This window comes from Camelus ferus, chromosome 7 (genome assembly GCF_009834535.1).
Source record: "Camelus ferus isolate YT-003-E chromosome 7, BCGSAC_Cfer_1.0, whole genome shotgun sequence".
NCBI lineage: Eukaryota > Metazoa > Chordata > Mammalia > Artiodactyla > Camelidae > Camelus > Camelus ferus.
In genome coordinates, this window is record NC_045702.1 from 1548404 (window position 1) to 1566854 (window position 18451).

Below are 18451 nucleotides of genomic sequence, written 5' to 3' on the forward strand. Positions count from 1 at the left end.
TGCCGTCACTGGGACGTCACCTGCACACAGGCCAGCAGCCTCGTGCCCCGAACTCTCGGTGACTGATGCCCCGGCCCCCAGGCTTTGGTCAGTTAACGAGGGGGCCGTCCCTGCAGCCCCGCTGGTTCCTCCCACTCACCCAGGGCACCTCACAAGTGAACCAATGGAGGCAGTGTCACCGCCGCACAGGGAGGCCCCGTTGATTTTTCACAGAAGAGGCAAAAGTGACTTGAATTAGCTTAGCTATTTTCATGAAAAAACATCAGTGTCTTAGGCCTTTGAAGAATGAGTTCTGCATTATGAATGCTTTATAAAAATTCTTTATTTTCAAATAATTTAAAACATACAGAAGATGATAAACATATACTTCATCTATATAAACTCCACCCAGGTTCAGTGACAACTAGCATTTTGCCTCACCTGCTTTCTCTCTGTCCACGGGCACAGAGGGAGGGGGACAGAGAGGCCCTTTTAGGTGCAGCCTTCCGTCTACCGACAAGCCTCTTCTTTCAAAGTAAACCTTCACTGGCCCCCTACACAAAACAGGAAAAATAGATTTTATGTATACATTTTAATACATTAGAAAGTTTGTTCCTTCTGCCTCTATTTTAAAAGATAAATTCCTTAAAAGCCAGCTTTTCTTTCCTACACATCAGAAACTCTCTACATCAACAGCTCTCAGCCACACCCCAAGTCCAAGGGCCCACGTGGCACCAAGCTCTGGCCGAGTGGCCTGCGCTTTTCTCAGATGTGAATTATTATTGTAATAAATTAAAACCCCTTCGTATTTAATAAAAGCAGTTCTGAATTCACAGTAGCTTTTGCTCAAGATGTACTCATTTACTGAAAGCATGATTATGGTCACGTGGAAACCCGGTGTTCTGTCTAAAGAAGACAGAGTTTTGGATAACCTGCCATGTAATAAATGCAAAACTTAAGCAATGAATTAAGTCACAAACATACTCCATGGCAAAGGGAAAGACACTTTTATTGTTTTAAAAATAAGAGATGATGTAAAAACGGGGCTCCGGTTACAGATTATCTTCTGCAGGAAAGTCAGCTGAGCAAACCGGCACCTCGCACAAGGGTTAGCGCCCGCATTACCGTGTTTCCAGCCATGGCAGCTGCTCGGGGACTGGTCCTGACCCAGGTCACAGGGGGACGGGAGCCCCGCAGGGCAGACACCACCTGTGTCACCGCACCCCGCCGAGGGGCTCAGCCGATGCTGACTTCAGGGCGAGGTGCCCCAGGGGAGGGGACAGTGATGAGCTGACCTCGGCCTGTCCCCGCCCTGCAGACACTGTCTGTGAAGAAGCGCCCAGCACGGTGACGCCCCCACCGCCCCCAGCCTTCTTTCTCTGCTGTCTGAGTTCAGAACTGGCTGGAAGATACAGGTTTGTCACGTGGCCTCAGGGGTGCGAGGGGAGCCCAAGAAAGAGCAGACAGTCTCCGTGTTGTTCTGCACTTAACCTCCGGGTGTTCCTGAGTCTGCACCCCCGGCTTGGGGACCCCCCAGAGACACCAACTGCATGCCACAGCGTCTCGGCACACGCTGTGGCAGGGCCACATTAGTGCTTGAAGGCGTGTGACTTTCACAGGGGAGCCTGAGTGCCTGAGCCAGGCCAGGCCTGAGCCAAGGTGGCCACTGGGACGGGCGGCGTGGCTGGCCTTTGTGACTCTGTGTACAAACTACTGTTCTGTCCTCACATCTTGGTGACTTTTCTCAATGACTGAAGGGAGAGAGAAGCAAGTTCAAAGGGCGGGAAAAAGAAGACATCTGTGACCCAGTGGCAGATGGAAGGCGTCTGAGCACGTTCCTGCTTCTCCTCAGAGTCGACGGTATGTGTTGCCGGCAGCTGGGGCGCAGGGTTCTCGCCAGATAAACATGCATTCCCGGCAGGCAGTTGTCTTACTCATGTCACACCTGCCGGAACCCAGCTCAGCAGCAGCACCTGTTAAGTGTCCGACATCTATCTGGTGACCTCGAAGTTGTTCAGGAAAGTGTCTTACGACCTGGAATTGAGGGGGCTGAGCCAAGGACACAAACAGGGAGGAACGCCCTTCACGACGTCGGAGTTTTGGAGGAGTGACAATGAAGCCCCCAGGCCGTGCTCTGCCAGCACCTGCGAGGCCTGAGTTTACTGATGACTTTTCCGGAACACTTGCATTCCAGATACTTGAAATAATCAAACACCAGGCACGTTTAACTGATGGTTTTTGAACTTTTAACCAATATATTAAAAAAGATAAAAATGCATCAATTTCTTTATAAGAAAAGAAATACTTCCGTGCACTGCCTGGAAGCCTACTTTGTCTATTAAAAAAATAAGACACTGGCACACCCCTCGTGGTCTCATCACTTAGAGAACACTGTCCAGTGTCTGCCACTCCCCCTCCCGCCTCCACTACGTACAAAGAGATATAGTTATTTGACAATGGTTCAAAACACAAATACAATATAACTTCAATCAAAATACAACATTTTAAATACATCAGACTGTGCTACAGCTCCACCAGGCTTTACACAGAGCAGAGTAACGGGCCTTCTGGGTTTACAAAGGACATTTTACAGACAGATGAGCACCCCCCCCACTCCCGGACTACATCCTCAGGGAAGCCCTTCCCTGCAGAGATCTGGTGGTGAGCTCAGCTCTCTCCCTGAGCACACTGGCCTCCTCGGCGCTCCCGGGAACCTGGCCGCCCTTCAGCAGGAAGTGGCTGATGAAAAGCTTCAGGCCCTCCCGCAACAGGCCCAGCGCGGGGTTGTCCGACACCCTGCAGGGGAACGGAACAGGCGGTCAGGGCAGTGACCCGTCAGGCCCCCAGCCTCAGTTCTAGAAACCCCGAACAGGAAGCCACACCTGGTTTCTGTCCCAAACAGAACTCTCAGTTAAGGACTTAAGGACGTCTTCTACCTGCCAGAAGTCATTACTGGTTTGCGGTTAGGCGGGCTTCCCGCTCCCCAAGCTGATGTACGAGACGTCATTACAATTAAGATGGAGCAGCTACACGTAAGCGCTTCCACAAAGCAGCAGGAGCGGAAATCACTCCTCTCGATACGTTTCGTCAGAGCAAGCTGGGAACCAACCTTGCAAAAATTAAACCAAGGTCTTCAACCTCTGTTTCCATTAACAGCATATATAACACTTTTCTTAAGAAGTGGACTCTGGGTTTGTCCAATTCACTGAATTCAACGACCTAATAGAGCCAGAATAAAAAATAATAAAGTTACATTGGTTTAAGCCAACTTTTCAGTGATTTCTAAATACAGTTTGAGTAAAAAGTAACCCCCCCACTCCCTTAACTAAGGCTATTTCCAGTTTTACAAAATGAACAGCTGTTGGCAAGGCCGCGGGGCCCTGGCCCCGCATCACACCAGTGTGGAGAGTGGCCTGGAGCGGTGAGTCCAGATCGGGGGTGGGAACCTAGTCATTCAGGAAACTAATTTCTAGAGCTGAAACATACCATCTCCATGCCTTAAAGAAACTACCCCCTAATTAAAGCCACACACACACACACACACACACACACACACACAATCTGGATCCAGGAGGAACCAATTCATACACACATAAATCACAGTACACTTAACACAGGAGAACACTACACAGCAGTAATCAAATCAAAGCAGAGACTGCAACTACAGATAGCAACATGGATAAATTCCAAACTTGCAGTGAATTTAAAAAAATAAGTAAAGGACACCACACCGCTCGACCCCGCCGCTGTGGGGGAGAGTGGACGGGTGTGGCTGTGTTCCAGTGAAACTGCATCTGTGGACATTAGTTTTGAATTTTCTATGGCTTTATTCTTCTTTTGACTTCCCCCTAACTTTTAAAAATGCAAAAACCATTCTTAGATCATGGGCTCTAAAAAAACGAAGCGGTGAACCGTATTTGACCGTCAAGCCGTAGTTTGTCAACACCTAGTTTAACACAAAAACCTTGGTAGAACTGAACACAAACTCCTTGGAGGCTGAGAGAAAAACTAGTAACAAACTAGAAAAAGAAGAAAACTCCTGAACTTCAGAAAACTACAAGAGACATCACCTGACAAATAAACACAACGAACGTTCCTCACTGACGCCAGGAGGAAATCAGGAGCGCCTGTCACTGTCTAGTCCACAACGTCCTGCTGGCTCGGGGAGGAGGGACAGAAGCAGCTGTTCTGGTGATCTGATTGTTCTCGTCAAACCCTCAGAGGCTAAACATGAAAATTTAGGTGACCTATCACAAGTTCAGCATACAAAAATCAAGTTTCCCTCACAGTAGCGACAAGTGATTAGACAACGTAATTAGAATTGCACGGTATCTCTGCACAGAGTGCACATTACATTGTTTTTTTTTTTAAAGTATGGTGGCAGTGTAACTCTCTGTATGGAGATTAAAACCACACAGAACGACATGGGGGCTGTCGCGGACACACAGGCAGTGGGACCCTCTGAAGAGGGCCTGGCCCGGGGCTACGGCCGCTCTCAGGACAACTCTGGGCTCCCGTGCACCTGAGGGATGCACCGCACTCCACTCCACCCTGAGCTCAAACTCGAAGGCAAGGCTCACCCTGGTGACGAGAAGGCACGTGGGAGGCCCCGGGCCCCCACTTTCACTGCAGACCCCAGCCTGCCGGCTCAAGAGGTCGCCTGCAGCAGGCGAGCAGGAAGGGTGAGCAGGAAAGCGCAGCTGCAGTCTGCGCGGCGGGCCCGGGGGCAGGGGGCGCGGAGGCCCCGGCCCCCAGGTTCCTGCACAGCACCGGCTCTCAGGACACCCAGACCCCAGTGTCCCACTGGCCAGGCGGCCTCCACCCGCTCCCGCATCTCAGCTGCACCGTCCACTCCAGGCCAACATCAGAGCACCTGCTGTTTCATCGACTTGCACGCGGCAACGTGGAAGCATGACAGCATTGGGGCCCCTGCTCTGAAACACCCCACAGTGACGGGAGAAAGCCCGCAGCCCGGCCCCGCTCGCCCGCCTCCTCCCGACTCGGCAGCAGCCGCTGCCCATGCATCCCCGGCCTGGAGACAGATCCACGGAGCCGCGCCACACCTGGAGCTGCGCCCGGAGCTCCTGGACGCGTGAATACCATGTGCTTTCGGTGACGCCTCCTATGACAAAAACGTGCTTCAGAATCGAAGGACACGCATCTTCCTAAGGTACTGAGTGTAAGCAACCACAGCTGAGCCCTGAACTCGGCTCTGAATCGAGAACTGTATGCGCTGTAGGACCCCAGGGGCCGAGGCTGTCTGAACGCTCACACGGGACCCCAGGGGTCGAAGGCTGGCTGAACGCTCACACGGGGGACCGCAGGGGTCGAAGGCTGGCTGAACGGTCACACGGGGGACCGCAGGGGTCGAAGGCTGGCTGAACGCTCACGTGTGGGACCACGGGGCCAAGGCTGGCTATGAAGTTACACTCGGATTTTCGCCTGCACGGGGTTGGCGCCCTGCACCCCCTGTGGCCCAACGGTCACCTGTCAACTGTCATTTCATTGCTTCGAATAACTGCATACGTTACACGCACCTTTAAGATGGAAAGTGGCAGTGATTTTGCCTTCAACAAGTGGGCCACCAGATGAACCAAATTAGAGAAATTAGTGGCTGGCAAATTTCCTAAATCCCGAAATTTGTCCCAGATGCTGAACTGGAAAGTCATCTAATGTAACAGAAAGATAAAAAAAAGTTACAATTCAACAAATTTAGAAGGAAACACAAACAACACAGAAGTACTGTACTTACTCATTTGTTTGTTTTTTGATTATTTTGGGGCGATTAGGTTAACTTATTTTTATTTATTTTTAATGGACGTACTGGGGACGGAACCCAGGACCGCGTGCGTGCTAAGCACGTGCTCTACTCCTGAGCCACACCCTCCCCCCTTGTTTGTAAAACTCTAAAAATAAAGACTTAGAAGCAACTACCCTTTCTTTTCCTACACACAGTAGTGTGAGTAGCTTCACAGTAGGTTCCCTCTACTGCTGTGTCTTCCCTCAAGTCAGCAGGAACATGAGAAAATCACGTTAGGAAAGGAAGGTGCGGCATCAACCAGCGGGACGTGCCGCCGGTTAACCGGGTCGTGCCGCCCCTCACTGGTGACACAGGGGACGCTGCCGACTGTGCCCACCCTCTGCACGCAGCCCTGGCCCCAGGGGCCTCCTGACTCGGGGCACTCGTTGAAGGGGGGGCTGAGCCAGCCACCTGGCCGGCCTTCCAGCTTCGCCACCTGAAACCGCCTCTCGTAGTCACACAGCTTGCCGGCCAGGAACGCATAGAAAGGGTTGTACGTTCTCTCCTGAAGGCAGCAATCCATGAGGACGTGGACTATTTCCCTCTCCTGCTGATCCTTAAGTCCAAGTCTGTAAGACAGAGGGACAGCAACAACTTAATCTTCAACTTGCCAAATTTTAACAGCTTTAAGGCAGAATCTTTCAGAGGAACACAGCCTGTCTGAAGGTCTGGTTAAAAGTAAGCTGAGGAGAGGAGGTTGGGGTAGCAAGCCTGGAGCCCCAGGCCTGGCCCCACCCTCTGACCTCAGTGTTTCCGACGTGGCCCAGCGAGGGAACCCAGCGCTCTACAGTCTGTCACCAACCCCGCGCGACCACATCGTTTGGTCTGTATGCAGCAAAACCTGCCCTGTTAGTGCACAGTGTGCAGTTTGGACGAGTGTTTGTACTTTTGCAATATTTCCCTATATTCCTTCTGAATCTGAAGCAAATAAAACAAAGTTAATCAACACCAAATCTTTTAGAAGTACTTTGTCAAAGTGCACAGATGCTTCTAAATCTTACTACAACTAATTATAGAAACTACACCAAGAACTTTTAATTTAGGAGTAAAGTTGTTAGAAAGAGAACTTTAATAGGAAGGTTCTAAGCAACTCATGACAAACTACAGCCCCTGAGAACTGTCCGCTGGTCGGTGGGCAGGAGCCGGACTGCAGCCCCAGGCGTCGGGCTGTTGGCAGGGGGAGGGCCTGGGCCCCAAGTAGCACCAGGCCCGGCCTCCACGGTGCGAAACCCGACCCCCTCGTTTCTCAGCATCTAACCCAACGGCAGTTCAGAACGTTCACACAGAGTCTTACTTTAGAAGCTTTTCAAATGCATCCAGAAAGTCTTCACTAGTCATTATAGTACAAAATATGTTTCTCCTGACGTCAGTGTTCATCCTCTGCTTCCGGGCAAGTTCCAGGATCTTCGCACTGACCTGGGAGGGATGACAGAGGCAAAGGTCGCACAAACGTCTCCCTGAAATTCACTCTTGGCTTAGTGCAGTCACTAAGCCTGCATAGAACGTGCATAGTTCTGCCGTCTGACCCGAGCATCGCCGTCAACTGCACGTGCACCCTGCGTGGAGATGCTAAGTCTGCTGCTGGCCGACGGCCCCACGAAGAGAAGACAGCAGGAGCTCACGGCCACCGAGGAAGCGCCGCGCGACGGGGGGCTTCTCGAGGCAGCGGAATCAAGCAGAGGCCCCGCGGCCAGGTGGACAGAGACGGCCAGGTGTGACGGGGCCCTGCGACAAAGAGGATGCCGTGGGAAATGGAGGAAATCTGAGTAACATGCAGACTGCGGTCAGTAGTGAAGAAAATAAAAGCACAGATGTGGGCAGTCAGAAACCCGGGCCAACGGGCCAGGAGCCGTGTCTCCCGGGAACAACGCCACCTTATCTGTGACCTGAGTGTCCTGACTGTCGTGAGTTCCCCTCACTCCACTCCACTTTTAAGTCTCTCATGTAATGTTTTGAGAAAACCACAGAAATGGAATTAAATGACAGCACAAAACAACAGTCATTTCTAGGAGGCCTTCAGGTAAACTCGGGGAAGTCCACAGCGAGACGCAGGGGACACAGAAGGTGCCTGTGGCAGTGAGCTCAGGGTGGCGTACCGTCCCCAGGGGCCGCTTCTGTGGGGTCTTCTGCTGACTGTTGTCAATCATCGGGGCGCCGCTCCAGGCCGACCCCACGATCCACCAGCGCCCAGTCTGCTCCGCGTTCAGGATGTTGTCCCAGGAGACACGGAGCTGAGTCTCTGTCCCTGAGCCGGCGCCGCGCACCTGACAGAAGGAAGGGAAGGAGTTGGTGCTGCTTCTGATGGCTCAAGTCGGGGTTGCCCCACGCCAGGCGCTTCCCCTTCTCCATGTCAGCGCTCATGGGGCCGTGGTGAGTCACCCACACTGAGGACAGAGGCAAACTCTCAGCACGTGCCTGAGCTCTGCACGTCTGTCACCCCAAACACTGCTGTCTCAGGACAGTTATCACTCGGTGGGAAAAGGCTCTGACTCAGGCCACAGGGGGAGCCCCATCAGCTGAGAATCTGACCAGGAAGGGCTGGGACTTGCTGGAGTCAGCAATCCTCAAGCTGACCAAAGACCAGGGCTGAAGAATGTGCCCGACTGGGCCCGGCGTTAGGAACACGCAAGGAACTCAGACGAGCCCCCCAGCACCGACACTGACCTACTGGCCCAGGCAAGACCCTGGCCCAGGCCCTTCTTCAAAGCAATCAGAGGACCCTGCTGTGTGGCCGAGCCGAGGCCCCGCCGGGCCTGGTGTGGCACCCACACAGCTCTCAGCCCCGCCCTCGGGCCACACACAGGGTCCCAGCACAGACACAGGACACTTCCTTCCCAGATCAGGGGTCCTGCTGCCCTCCGCAGGGCCCGGGGCGGTGGGGGTGGGGGGTGGGCGGCGTGGGCCCACGCTCAGAGCCGCGCACAGGGAGGTTACCAGTGCTCTCTGCAGCTTCCGCAGCCTCTCCACAGGTTCGGGGTCGTAGCCCGGAATCTTCCGCACGTCGTTGTTCTTCAGGGCCAACAGTGTCTCCAGCATAAACCGGATCTTAAAAAAAGCAGGAAAAGCCATCACTGCAAATGGCCTCATTTCAACCTGAGAAGAAATAAACCTCCTCTGCACACATGCTCATGCAGGACGCGTCAGAAGTGGCCTTCAGGCCGAGTCCACGCTAACTTGGACGTCCGGCTCCAGGCCATTCGAGACTGGAGTGCAGGTCCCGCACCCGCCCGCTGGGGACATGAACACCCCCAGGACCGCATGTCCCCTGCCGCGCCCTGACCCCTCTCCCCAGCACCTCCCCTCCCCGCCGCACCCCTGACCCCCCATCCCCGGCACCTCCCCTCCCCTCCGCGTCTGCAACTCCTGCCCGCCCCTTTCTGCTTTTTTAACTTTAAGTTGAAAGTAACGTCACACAGAGAGCAGCCGTGAGAACAGCAGAAGGACGCCCACACTCGTCTCCCAGGTCCCCAGGTTCACGTGGAACTGGGACAGAACCCACCTGCTCTAACACCCACAGAAAGCGCACAGTTAGTGCGTTCGGGGTTGTGCCACTGTCACCTCGATCAACTGTGGAACACGTCATCACCACCCCAAACCTGCCCGGCCACCCTGCCCCCGGCTCCTCCAGCTTCAGGCACAAGTCAGAGGCCGCTGTCTGCTAACACCCATGTTCTAAATGTGACTTCTGGGCGTTCAACACAGGGACAAGGTATCCGTTGGGACACTCCACCCCAGCTCCTCAACACGTGGCAACTCCCCCACCTTCACAGCTCCTGGGACCCCCGGAGGGTTTGGCCCCCCACCCCTCAGAGCTGGCCTGGAGCTCATCTTGGGTTGTCAACCATGGGCCAGCCTTTCTTCTGAGTCTGCATCTCCTGAACCACCAGCTGTCCATCTGAAGGCCCAAGCTGGGAACCTGGAGTCACCCCGACCCCTCCTTTCCACCACCCCTCACCCCCCAAGTCTGGCCCCTTCTGACCCCCAAACCTGTGCCCACGGCACCCATGCAAACTGTCGCCCCAAGCCGAGTGGCTTCTCCCTCCCTCCTATGCTGTAGCCAAAGTGACCTGAGCGGTGAAACTCCACATGTACTCCTCTGCTCAGAACCCTTCTCGTGTCTCTGGGATAAAATCCCAATTCCCCGAGGGCTCAGCCCTCACACCCTCCCATAGGCCTTCCCAGGACTTCCCGTGCCCAACAGGCTGCAGAACAGCGAACCAGGTGGGAGTCAGGATCGGCCCCACTTTTAGATGGGGAAACCGAGGCCTGGAGGACTCGGACCTGTCGCTGCCAAGCAGGCGCACCTTCCCCAGCCCCGCACCACAGACCACCTCAGTCAACATCTTCTGAGTGGCTGAATGTCAAAGAAATCGACTCTTACACTCACAACAGTGAGGAAACAAGGTTCGTGGACATTTTGAAGATAAAGCCACAAAGCCAGACAAGGCAGAAGGTAACGGGTCACGGGGACGAGCGTAGCATTTACCCCGAACACTCGTTTGTGTGGTGGGCTCGTACCCGGCTCTGGTCCCGGAACTCGCCGCCCGCCCGGCTGGCTTTGGCCTGGGTCTCGGCGATCAGCTCCTTGAGTGACAAGGCATCGTCTTTTCTCAATGAAAAGCCCACGTGTTTCAGCATTAACAGGATCAGCTCGATGTCTTTCTCTGTGAAAGTTCCCACAAGTTTTCTCAAGATGTCAAAGATGAGGAGAGACTGCACCACGCGGAAGTTGTACAAATGGGCGATGACGGTGAACAGGTTGTCGCACTCCTTCCCCTCCCGGCCGCTCGCATAGACGCCGGTAAACCGCCTCACCACGGCCTCCAGAAAGTGGGCGCCGACCTGGACAAAGGAAACAGAACATCGTCGCAAACGTGTAACAACCAAATGTTAGCAACTTAGCTACAGGAACCCTCCTTTCTCTTTCAACTTAAATGTGCACTGAAAGAATCGGTACTTCTTAGGTTAGCGCATAGAACACACACGTGGTAAGACACAGACTCCAACAGGGCGCGAACTCTACAGAGAGCAGCCCGAGGGCACAGGCCTCCCAGGAGGGCACAGAACAGGACAGGACATGCAGCAGGTGCCCGGGCGCACGACCCTCGCTCTAAGGGCGTGCTGGTCCTGACAGTCGATACGCGGGCGTGTTTCGGTCAGCGGCCATTCTGGATCCTTGGAAAAAGAAAGTTGTTGAAAACACTAAGAATGCAACTATCTCTCTAAAAGTGTGCTGCTCTCCAAGTACACTTGCTTCTGAAGCTGCAGCGGGACTGGAGGGGGACAGCGGGAGCAGGGACATGGTGGTGCCCGAGTGGCGTCCACACTGCAGTGGAGAAACGATGACCTGAACCAGTCCAGCCGTGCGGGCCCTGGGCAGGAAGAACGGGCTGAGAGCGACTGGGGCCACAGCCAGAGGGTGTGGCCAGTCACTGGACAGGAGAGGTTAGACGCCTGGGTGACAGGTAGATGACGGAGCTCCTGACTGCGGCAGGGAACCCGTGAGGGGAGCAGGGAAGTGGCCGCTGCGCAGGCTCACCTGAAGACCGAGCTGCTGGAGCCGCGGGCACAGCTGGCTGGGCGGGCAGCTGAGATCGTGGTGAGGGCGAGACCCAGCGGGCAGGAGAGCAGCGGGAAGACGCGCACACCACCGCCACGCTGCCACAAGTAAATGCGAGAAGAATCCAGAGGAAGGCACCTGCCCAGCAGGAGGGACGGTGACCTGGCGGAGGCAGCTCTGCCAGACTGGACACAGTCCTGAGTCTCTAAGGACCTCAGACTTATAAAAAAATTTAACCTGTAAACTTCCGATTCCAGCCCCTTCCCTAAAAATAACCCTGCAGAACACACTCCCCCATCATGACCGCTGTATTATACTCAAACACAACCTGAAACAGAAAAGAAAGTGGGACTAATTCAGCATTTGCCTGACCCGTCCTGCGGGCCGTTGTGGAGGCTACACTGGGGGCCAGGCATGCAGGGACGCCAGGATGCCGGCCTGTTCCTGGGGGAGGGCTGTCACAGGGCCAAGCCACTAAAGACCACCAGCCAGACAGACTGCACCACGCAGAGGTCCAAGGGGACCGACACGTGCTCCTCCTGAGTTTAAATGTCATCGAGGAAACGAAGCCCCGTTCGCCTGCTCACCAACTCACCGACCAGAGTACCGCCTCCCGTCACCAGACCGACCGCCCTCAGCGACCCCAGCACCTGCTACACTGGGGGACCGGACACCGGCTGGGAAGGTCAGGACCCCACCAGGAGGTGACAAGAGGACTGGGAAGAGGGGGTGACTGTGGAACCAGCATCGTCACCGTGGGGCCTCCCTGAGGCCAACACAAGGGTCACTGAGCAAAGGCCCAGAACGCCCTGCGGCAGGGCGGGGCCACCAGCCCCCAACAAGCACCTGTTCAGCACCAGGCCCCCCGGGCAGCAGGTGCCGTAAACACGCTGTCCATCTCATCCTGACAAAGGCCCCACTTCGCAGACGCAGGCGCCGACAGGTCTGTGGCCCACCTGGGGGGGTAGGGGGGCCAGGCTCCAGGCCTACGCTCTGTCACGCGTCTCCTCACTTAACGCCCAGTTTGACCTCACACTCTGATGGCCTCCATTCTTATGAAGAGACAGTCTCCTGCCCAAAGCGAACACCACACAGACCACTGTGCTCCGGACACCCGACAGTGTCATGGGGGATACTGGGTACACAAAAGCAAGTCCAAACTGTCAGTCCAGAGGGGCGGAAACTATCAGACCACGAGGACACGTCAGAATGGACCGAGCACATAGCCAAAGCCAAAGACATCACTCACGTACTGAGTGCGGTTTAGAACGTTCGGCGCAGACAGCGTGGCACTGAGCCCCACCGGCCAATCATTAAACAGGCAGCGTTTAGACAGCGGCCCGGAGAGGCGGCCCCACCTCGATTCCGACCGTGCAGTGAAGAATGCTGACCAGGAGGACGTGCTCCATCACCAGCCTGCTGGGCATGGCCGCGTCCGGCGCGCAGGCACTCAGGAGGACGCCCGTCAGAGTGTCGCTCACGTCCTTCCGGCTGTGGGCCATGTACAGCTCCTCCAGCTGCCCGCTTATCGAGGCTAAGTTTGGCTCGCTCAACCTGCGGGCATGGGGCAGACAGAGCAACAGTGGGGTCTCAAGTGAGGAACTATTCTTCAGGTCAGTTTTAAAAAACTGCAGTTATCACTGCTACCAAGAAATCCTATTTGACGTACACATCTGCCCCAGGGACAACCTCCTCTCGCCTCGGTGGCCCACAGCTATGAACACAGCACAGACTCCTCTGGAACCTTTGAGTAACATCACTACTGTTACTCTTCACTTCCAGCTGAAACGTGGCCACAGTAACGCACATGCAGGGTTCCCTTCAAGCCCGCAGAGCCCGTGCTGAGGACTCGCCACCGATGTCCTGACCTGAGGTCCCCAGGCAGGGGCAGCAAACCATCCTCAGCACATTGGTAGGTACTGTTGGGAAAAATCCCAACCGTACAGCCTTTTTGCTGGCTTAAGACTTTATTTCCTAACACGGAGAAAAGACTGCTCCGTTCACTGGGTGGGGACGGGAAGGACGTATCCAAGCAAAGAGGCCACGCACCGCGCCTGTGCTGACACTGAACGTCAAATGGCTCGTCCGCTCAAATTCCAGGATGCACCGTGGAAACTGGTTGTTTTTTAATTAAAAAGAAATTAAAAAACAAAACAAAAAACGCAGGCTTTGGTTTAATTCCCGGAATCGTCCCTCTGTTTCTAGAAAACAGACGATCTCTGGAAGTGACACAATGGACCGCTTCCAGGTTACCTGTTAATCAGACCTTTGACCTGTTTCTTCAGCCTTTCCAGCTCTTCCTTTTTCTGCGCATCCACTGTCTCCTCTGCTCGCCTCTCATGAGGTGGTATGTACTTTCCACCATTTTCACAAAGACTCTGCTTCAAAGGGTAGAAACAAATTACAAAAAATTTACACTGAATAAATCCCACTTTCCCCCTTGCTATATTCACACTTAGACATTAAATCCCCAAGACCTGGTAGAAGCTGTCACTATTGAGCACGGCTGCTCTATGCACATCAGATGTCTGCTGTGCGCCTGGCCGACTGCACAAGCCCCACTGGCCTGGGCGGGGCGACGCCCTTTCAGTCAATACTGCATTTCATCATCTCACTTCTCCCCGCAGTCCTTCAGCGCTGGCTGAACCCCTGTCACCCGCTCAACGCAGCCCTGTCCTCCACACTTCTGCCATCCTTAGTTTACAGCAGGCACCGCAGCACAGACACCTGGATCACACGCACCACCAGTTTTGGAGGAAAAGCATTCCAAAATAATTTAAAGCTGGTTAAAAACTAGTAACTAAATTTACATGATAAAGTCAAAATCCACCCATGCTCACCATTCCCTAGATTTTCAACTTAGAGGGTCACACATCATTCACTGATCAACACTCCCTGGACACCTACACCACAAGCCTTTAGGTGACAGACATCTTCAAGGCTAGATCCTTGCTGTTAAGACTTCAAGCTTAGGTGGAGAAAGCGTATTTCTATACTGGAAACTTCCTCCCGAGACAGCCATTAGTATGTCAATTACACCTCCAGGGGCTGTGACAGAGACCCAGGAAGAGTCAAAAAATGAAGATCCCAGAGAGCAACTGAGCACGTGCTCACAAAGTGCCAGGTGTAAGGCACCAGGGACAGAAACGAAAGATAGGTTGCGTACCTAAGGAGGGGGGCGGGGAGGTTCCCAGAGATGTTTGACGTGAGCAGATAAACACAGTGAGAAAATGGGGAAAGGCTTTGCAGGCAGCAGAAATAGTAACTTAGAGGCAGAATGCTGAACTAGTGAGCCGCGGAGGAGGAAGCACAAGCGACTCCACACGGCCACCTTTAAGGTGCCTGGTGCGGGGAAGCTGGTCTAACCGGCAAGGGGCCAGCCCCAGAGGCGCCAGCTGCTCTGCTGTGGGTTCTGAACCTGATCTTCAAGGCGAGACTTTGTCCAAGGGAGGGCTGTGGATCACTTTGTTTTAGAGGTTCACGCCCGGGGCTGAAGAGGGCAGAGGTGAGTCAGGGGTGCTGGTGTCCCTGGGATACATCACAGGGGGAACAAAGCGAGGGGGAGGGAGTCAAAGTCAGGCCTGGAGACTGAGGCAGCAAACACGAAAGAAGACGGAGCCTCAGGACAACGGTGGGAATGGCCCTTAAGTCTCTGGGATGGAAGATCTCTAGAGATGTTTTCTCCCACGTCTCTTTGTTACGGAAATTTAAATAACCCGACTTACCCACACTCGCTCAATTGCCAAGACATCAATCGCGTCGCTTCTGCCCCACGCTCTGCCCCCACCGTGCCTCGGGGGGGGGGGAATCCCAGAGGACTTACTAGTTCACACGATACCTGATCTGCCGCGTCAGCCTCCTCCGAGGAACTTTCACTCCTCTCCTCATCTTCCGCAAAGCGGACTCTCTTTTGCCTCCTTTTCTTCTTCGCTGTCCCTTCCGCTCCTCCGCTTTTTCGCTTTCCCTCGTCCTCGTCCTCCTCGCTCTGCGTTCCGGCTTCTGCTTCCCGCTCGTCTTCCTCTTCCACGTCCTGCGCCTCCCGTTCGTCCTCGGTGTCAGTCTCTGAATCATTTTCCGGGAGTGTCTGTCCGGCGCCCCCCTCCTCCTCCTCCTCACTGCTGCTCTCATACAAGGCACTATTTCCCCCAGACTCCAGGGCTCCCAGGATGTAGTCGAGTCCATCGCGGGCAAAGCTAAGCGGCACGGAGCTACCGTCGCCCTTCTTTCTGCGCTTGTTCAAGCCGAGGCAGCGCTCCAGCTTTCGGATCTCTCGGTCCTCCTCCTCGTTGGCCGCCAGAAGTGCGCGTTTCCGGGCAGCGGCGGCGGCTAAGGGGGCCTTGGTCCTCCCGGGGGAGCCTCTGGCCTTGGCCTGGGCTGGGGCGGCCTTGGCCGGGGCCTCAGAGGGTCGCAGCTCCTCCGGCTGCAGTGGGGCCCGACGTGGGGGCGGCCGGCCGCCCTCTCCCGCCGCCCCCGCCTCTGCCCGGGGGCCGCTCGCTCCCCCGGCTCCGCCGCCCCCCGGGCCCTGCGCGGAACCGGCCGTCCGCTGGAGCCGGCGCGCCTTCTTCAGGTGCCGCTTCTCCTTCCTCAGCTCCCTGCGGCTTTTCCTCCCGCCCGGGCGCCTGCGTCCCTGAGCCCGGCGGCCCTCGCAGCCGCCGGGGGTCTCGCGCTCCGAGGTCGCCTGCACGAACTCCTCCACTGCTAGCTTTAGCCGCTTCAGAGCCCCCTCCCCGCCGCCCCCAGGCCTGCGGCGCTGTCCGCGCCCGGCTCCGCGCTTCCCGCGGGCCGTGAGTCCCCCGCAGCCGTCCCGCGCCAACGCGCCCGGGCTTGTGGACGCCGCCATCTTGCGGGACGCTCTGACGCCCGACTTCCGGCCGGGGAGCGACTTCCTGGTGGAGAGCGGCGCGCTACGCGTGACGGGGCGGGGCGGGGGCCCACTGCTGGCGGGAGGGCGGCAGCGCAGGAGCCGCCGGATAGTGAAGGGTGCTTCCTCTGAGACTTGGAAATTTCAGAACGTTGACTTTCCGATGAGCACAAACACGTTCTCGTTTACAATGGAAACCTCAGGGGAGGGTGTAGCTCAGTGTACAGTGTGTGCTTCGCAGGCGCGAGGTCCTGGATTCAGTCCCCAGTATCTCCAGTAAAATAAACAAATAAACCTAATCCCCCCAAATAAAATGAAAACCTTACAGCTGATGGTAAAGAAGGCTCTCAGCGACGCGCCACAGAAGTAACTGCACTTGGGAAAATGCAAAAAACAAACACACAAACAACTGAAAGAAAAACAAAAACAGAAACAGAAGTAGCTGCACTTGGGGAACGGGTGGGCCTCTCAGGACGCGTGTGCACTTGCACCCCCCCCCAGACACGCCGCGTGTGAGTGTGTGTGCGTGTGTGTGCGCGCGCGCCGGACACGGGAAGTTTCCTCCTGCTTTCTGTCCTGGAACTGGCCTCGGCCTCAGGCCTCTCTCTGTTGGGGCTGCCGGGATTTCCTGGGAGGGGGCCCGTGGTTACCTCTCTACTGACAGACACCTACTGGGGTGAACTGGTGCCCCCAGAATCCGTGTTCCTGGAATTCGTGAGCGTGACCCCGTTTGGAAGCAGGGCCTTTGCAGATGGACTCAAGTTAGGAGGAGGCCCTCAATCCAATGACGCGCGCTCTTAAAAGAGGGAAGTCTGGGCGCGCACCTCCCACGCAGGGACGGCCACGCCGCGGGCCGGAGGCGGCAGCGCTGGGCAGAGGCTCCCCCGGCCGAGGGCTCCAGGGATTGCGGGCGACGCCAGGAGCTGGCAGTGGCCCGGAGCCGGCCCTCTCTTGCAGCCGCAGGAGGAACCAGCAGCTCGATCTCCGGCTCCCGGCCCCAGGACTGAGGCTGCACACGCGGAGCCGTGGGTGGGTAGCTCGTACTGGGCAGCTAGCCCGGCAGGTGGCAAGACGGGAGGCAGGAGCAAGCAGGGCTCAGGGCTTGCCCGTGAGGAGCGAAGGGAAACTCCAGGAGGACGAGTGACGGCGGAGCGCAGGTTCCACACGCAGGGCGCTCAGCAGCCAGGCTCGGGGGCGCCGGTCCCGACCCGCCGCGGGCCCGCTGCGTGACTCAGCTTCTCCGTCTGCAGAGCGGGGTGACCAGAGGGCCCGTCCCGCAGGGCCGTCACACCGTTCGTGAGGGTTTAAAAGAGGACGTCTTTCTTCTGTGTCACATCGGAACCCTCGCCATGGTGGCTCTGCCCGGTCCCTGTCTGACCCTCTTTGTCGCCTGCACTCTGGGGCCGTGGGCTCCTCAGGTGTCTGCCTGCGAATTAACCGCTCCGTCTGGGGATGGAGTCCCAGCGGCGGGGATGTGAGGCCAGGGCTCCGGGCATCGCCTGCCTCCCCAGGCCACTGTCCCCTCAATTTCTGGAGCAGAGTGTCGGAGGAGGAAGGCTCTCCCGGCCGCAGCCCCCAGGTCTGGGGGTGAGGAGCACAAGGAAGGGGTGCGAGGAGGGGCAGGGGCCCAGCCCTGCCTTCCTGAGCACCTCCTCCAGAGCCTCGCCCCTGATGTGGCCGGTTCGCCCGGAGGGAGTGGGATGAGCCAGCCGCCAGGCGGGTGCAGGCTCTGAGGCTGCTCTTCCTCACCCTCACCGGCCTCCGCCTCCGGCTGCGCTTCCCCGGCTCCCCAGGGTCTCTGTCTGTCGTGAGCCCTGCAGCCGGCCTGTCCTGTCAGTACTTTCTCTGGTACTAACTGGGGGTAGGGAGCTGGTCACCCTTGCTACTACCCCGTTGTAACAGGAAGAAAGGACTTAAATTCACTCATTCATTGTAAATTGGTGCAACCACTATGGAGCAGAGTATGGAGCTTCCTTGAAAGACTAAAAATAGACTTACCATATGACCCAGGAACCCCACTCCTGGGCTTATACCTGGAGAAAACTGTAATTCGAAAAGACACCTGCACCCCACCGTTCATAGCCTCACTATTCACAGCAGCGAAGACATGGAAGCAGCCTAAATGTCCATCAACAGATGCCTGGATGAAGAAGCTGTGGTATATTTTTGTACAATGGGATACTACTCAGCCATAAAAAAGAATAAAATAATGCCATTTGCAGCAACATGGAAGGACCTGGAGATCATCATT

General features: G+C 56.0%; 1 protein-coding gene across 10 annotated transcripts; it reads right to left on the reverse strand.

The window, feature by feature from the left end:
* Positions 1 to 969: 969 nt before the first annotated feature.
* Positions 970 to 16585, reverse strand: NOM1 (nucleolar protein with MIF4G domain 1). Of its 10 annotated transcripts, XR_004321164.1 has the most exons (13): positions 15178 to 16581; positions 13593 to 13720; positions 12698 to 12893; positions 11319 to 11558; positions 10298 to 10621; positions 8714 to 8824; positions 7876 to 8043; positions 7074 to 7195; positions 6117 to 6348; positions 5517 to 5648; positions 3089 to 3198; positions 2862 to 2967; positions 2635 to 2775 (listed from the first exon to the last, which is right to left on the reverse strand). XR_004321164.1 is itself a non-coding variant. In XM_032482988.1 (12 exons), the coding sequence occupies exons 1-12, from the start codon at positions 16177 to 16179 to the stop codon at positions 2601 to 2603; spliced, it is 2937 nt and encodes a 978-aa protein (XP_032338879.1). In that variant the 5' UTR covers positions 16180 to 16578; the 3' UTR covers positions 970 to 2600. The 10 variants fall into 10 exon arrangements, 7 of the variants coding, with proteins under 7 accessions (XP_032338879.1, XP_032338878.1, XP_032338880.1 ...); XM_032482988.1 differs by lacking the exon at positions 2862 to 2967 and having other exon boundaries at positions 970 to 2775; positions 13593 to 13717; positions 15178 to 16578; XM_032482987.1 differs by lacking the exon at positions 2862 to 2967 and having other exon boundaries at positions 970 to 2775; positions 15178 to 16577.
* Between the last annotated feature and the right edge of the window lie 1866 nt (positions 16586 to 18451).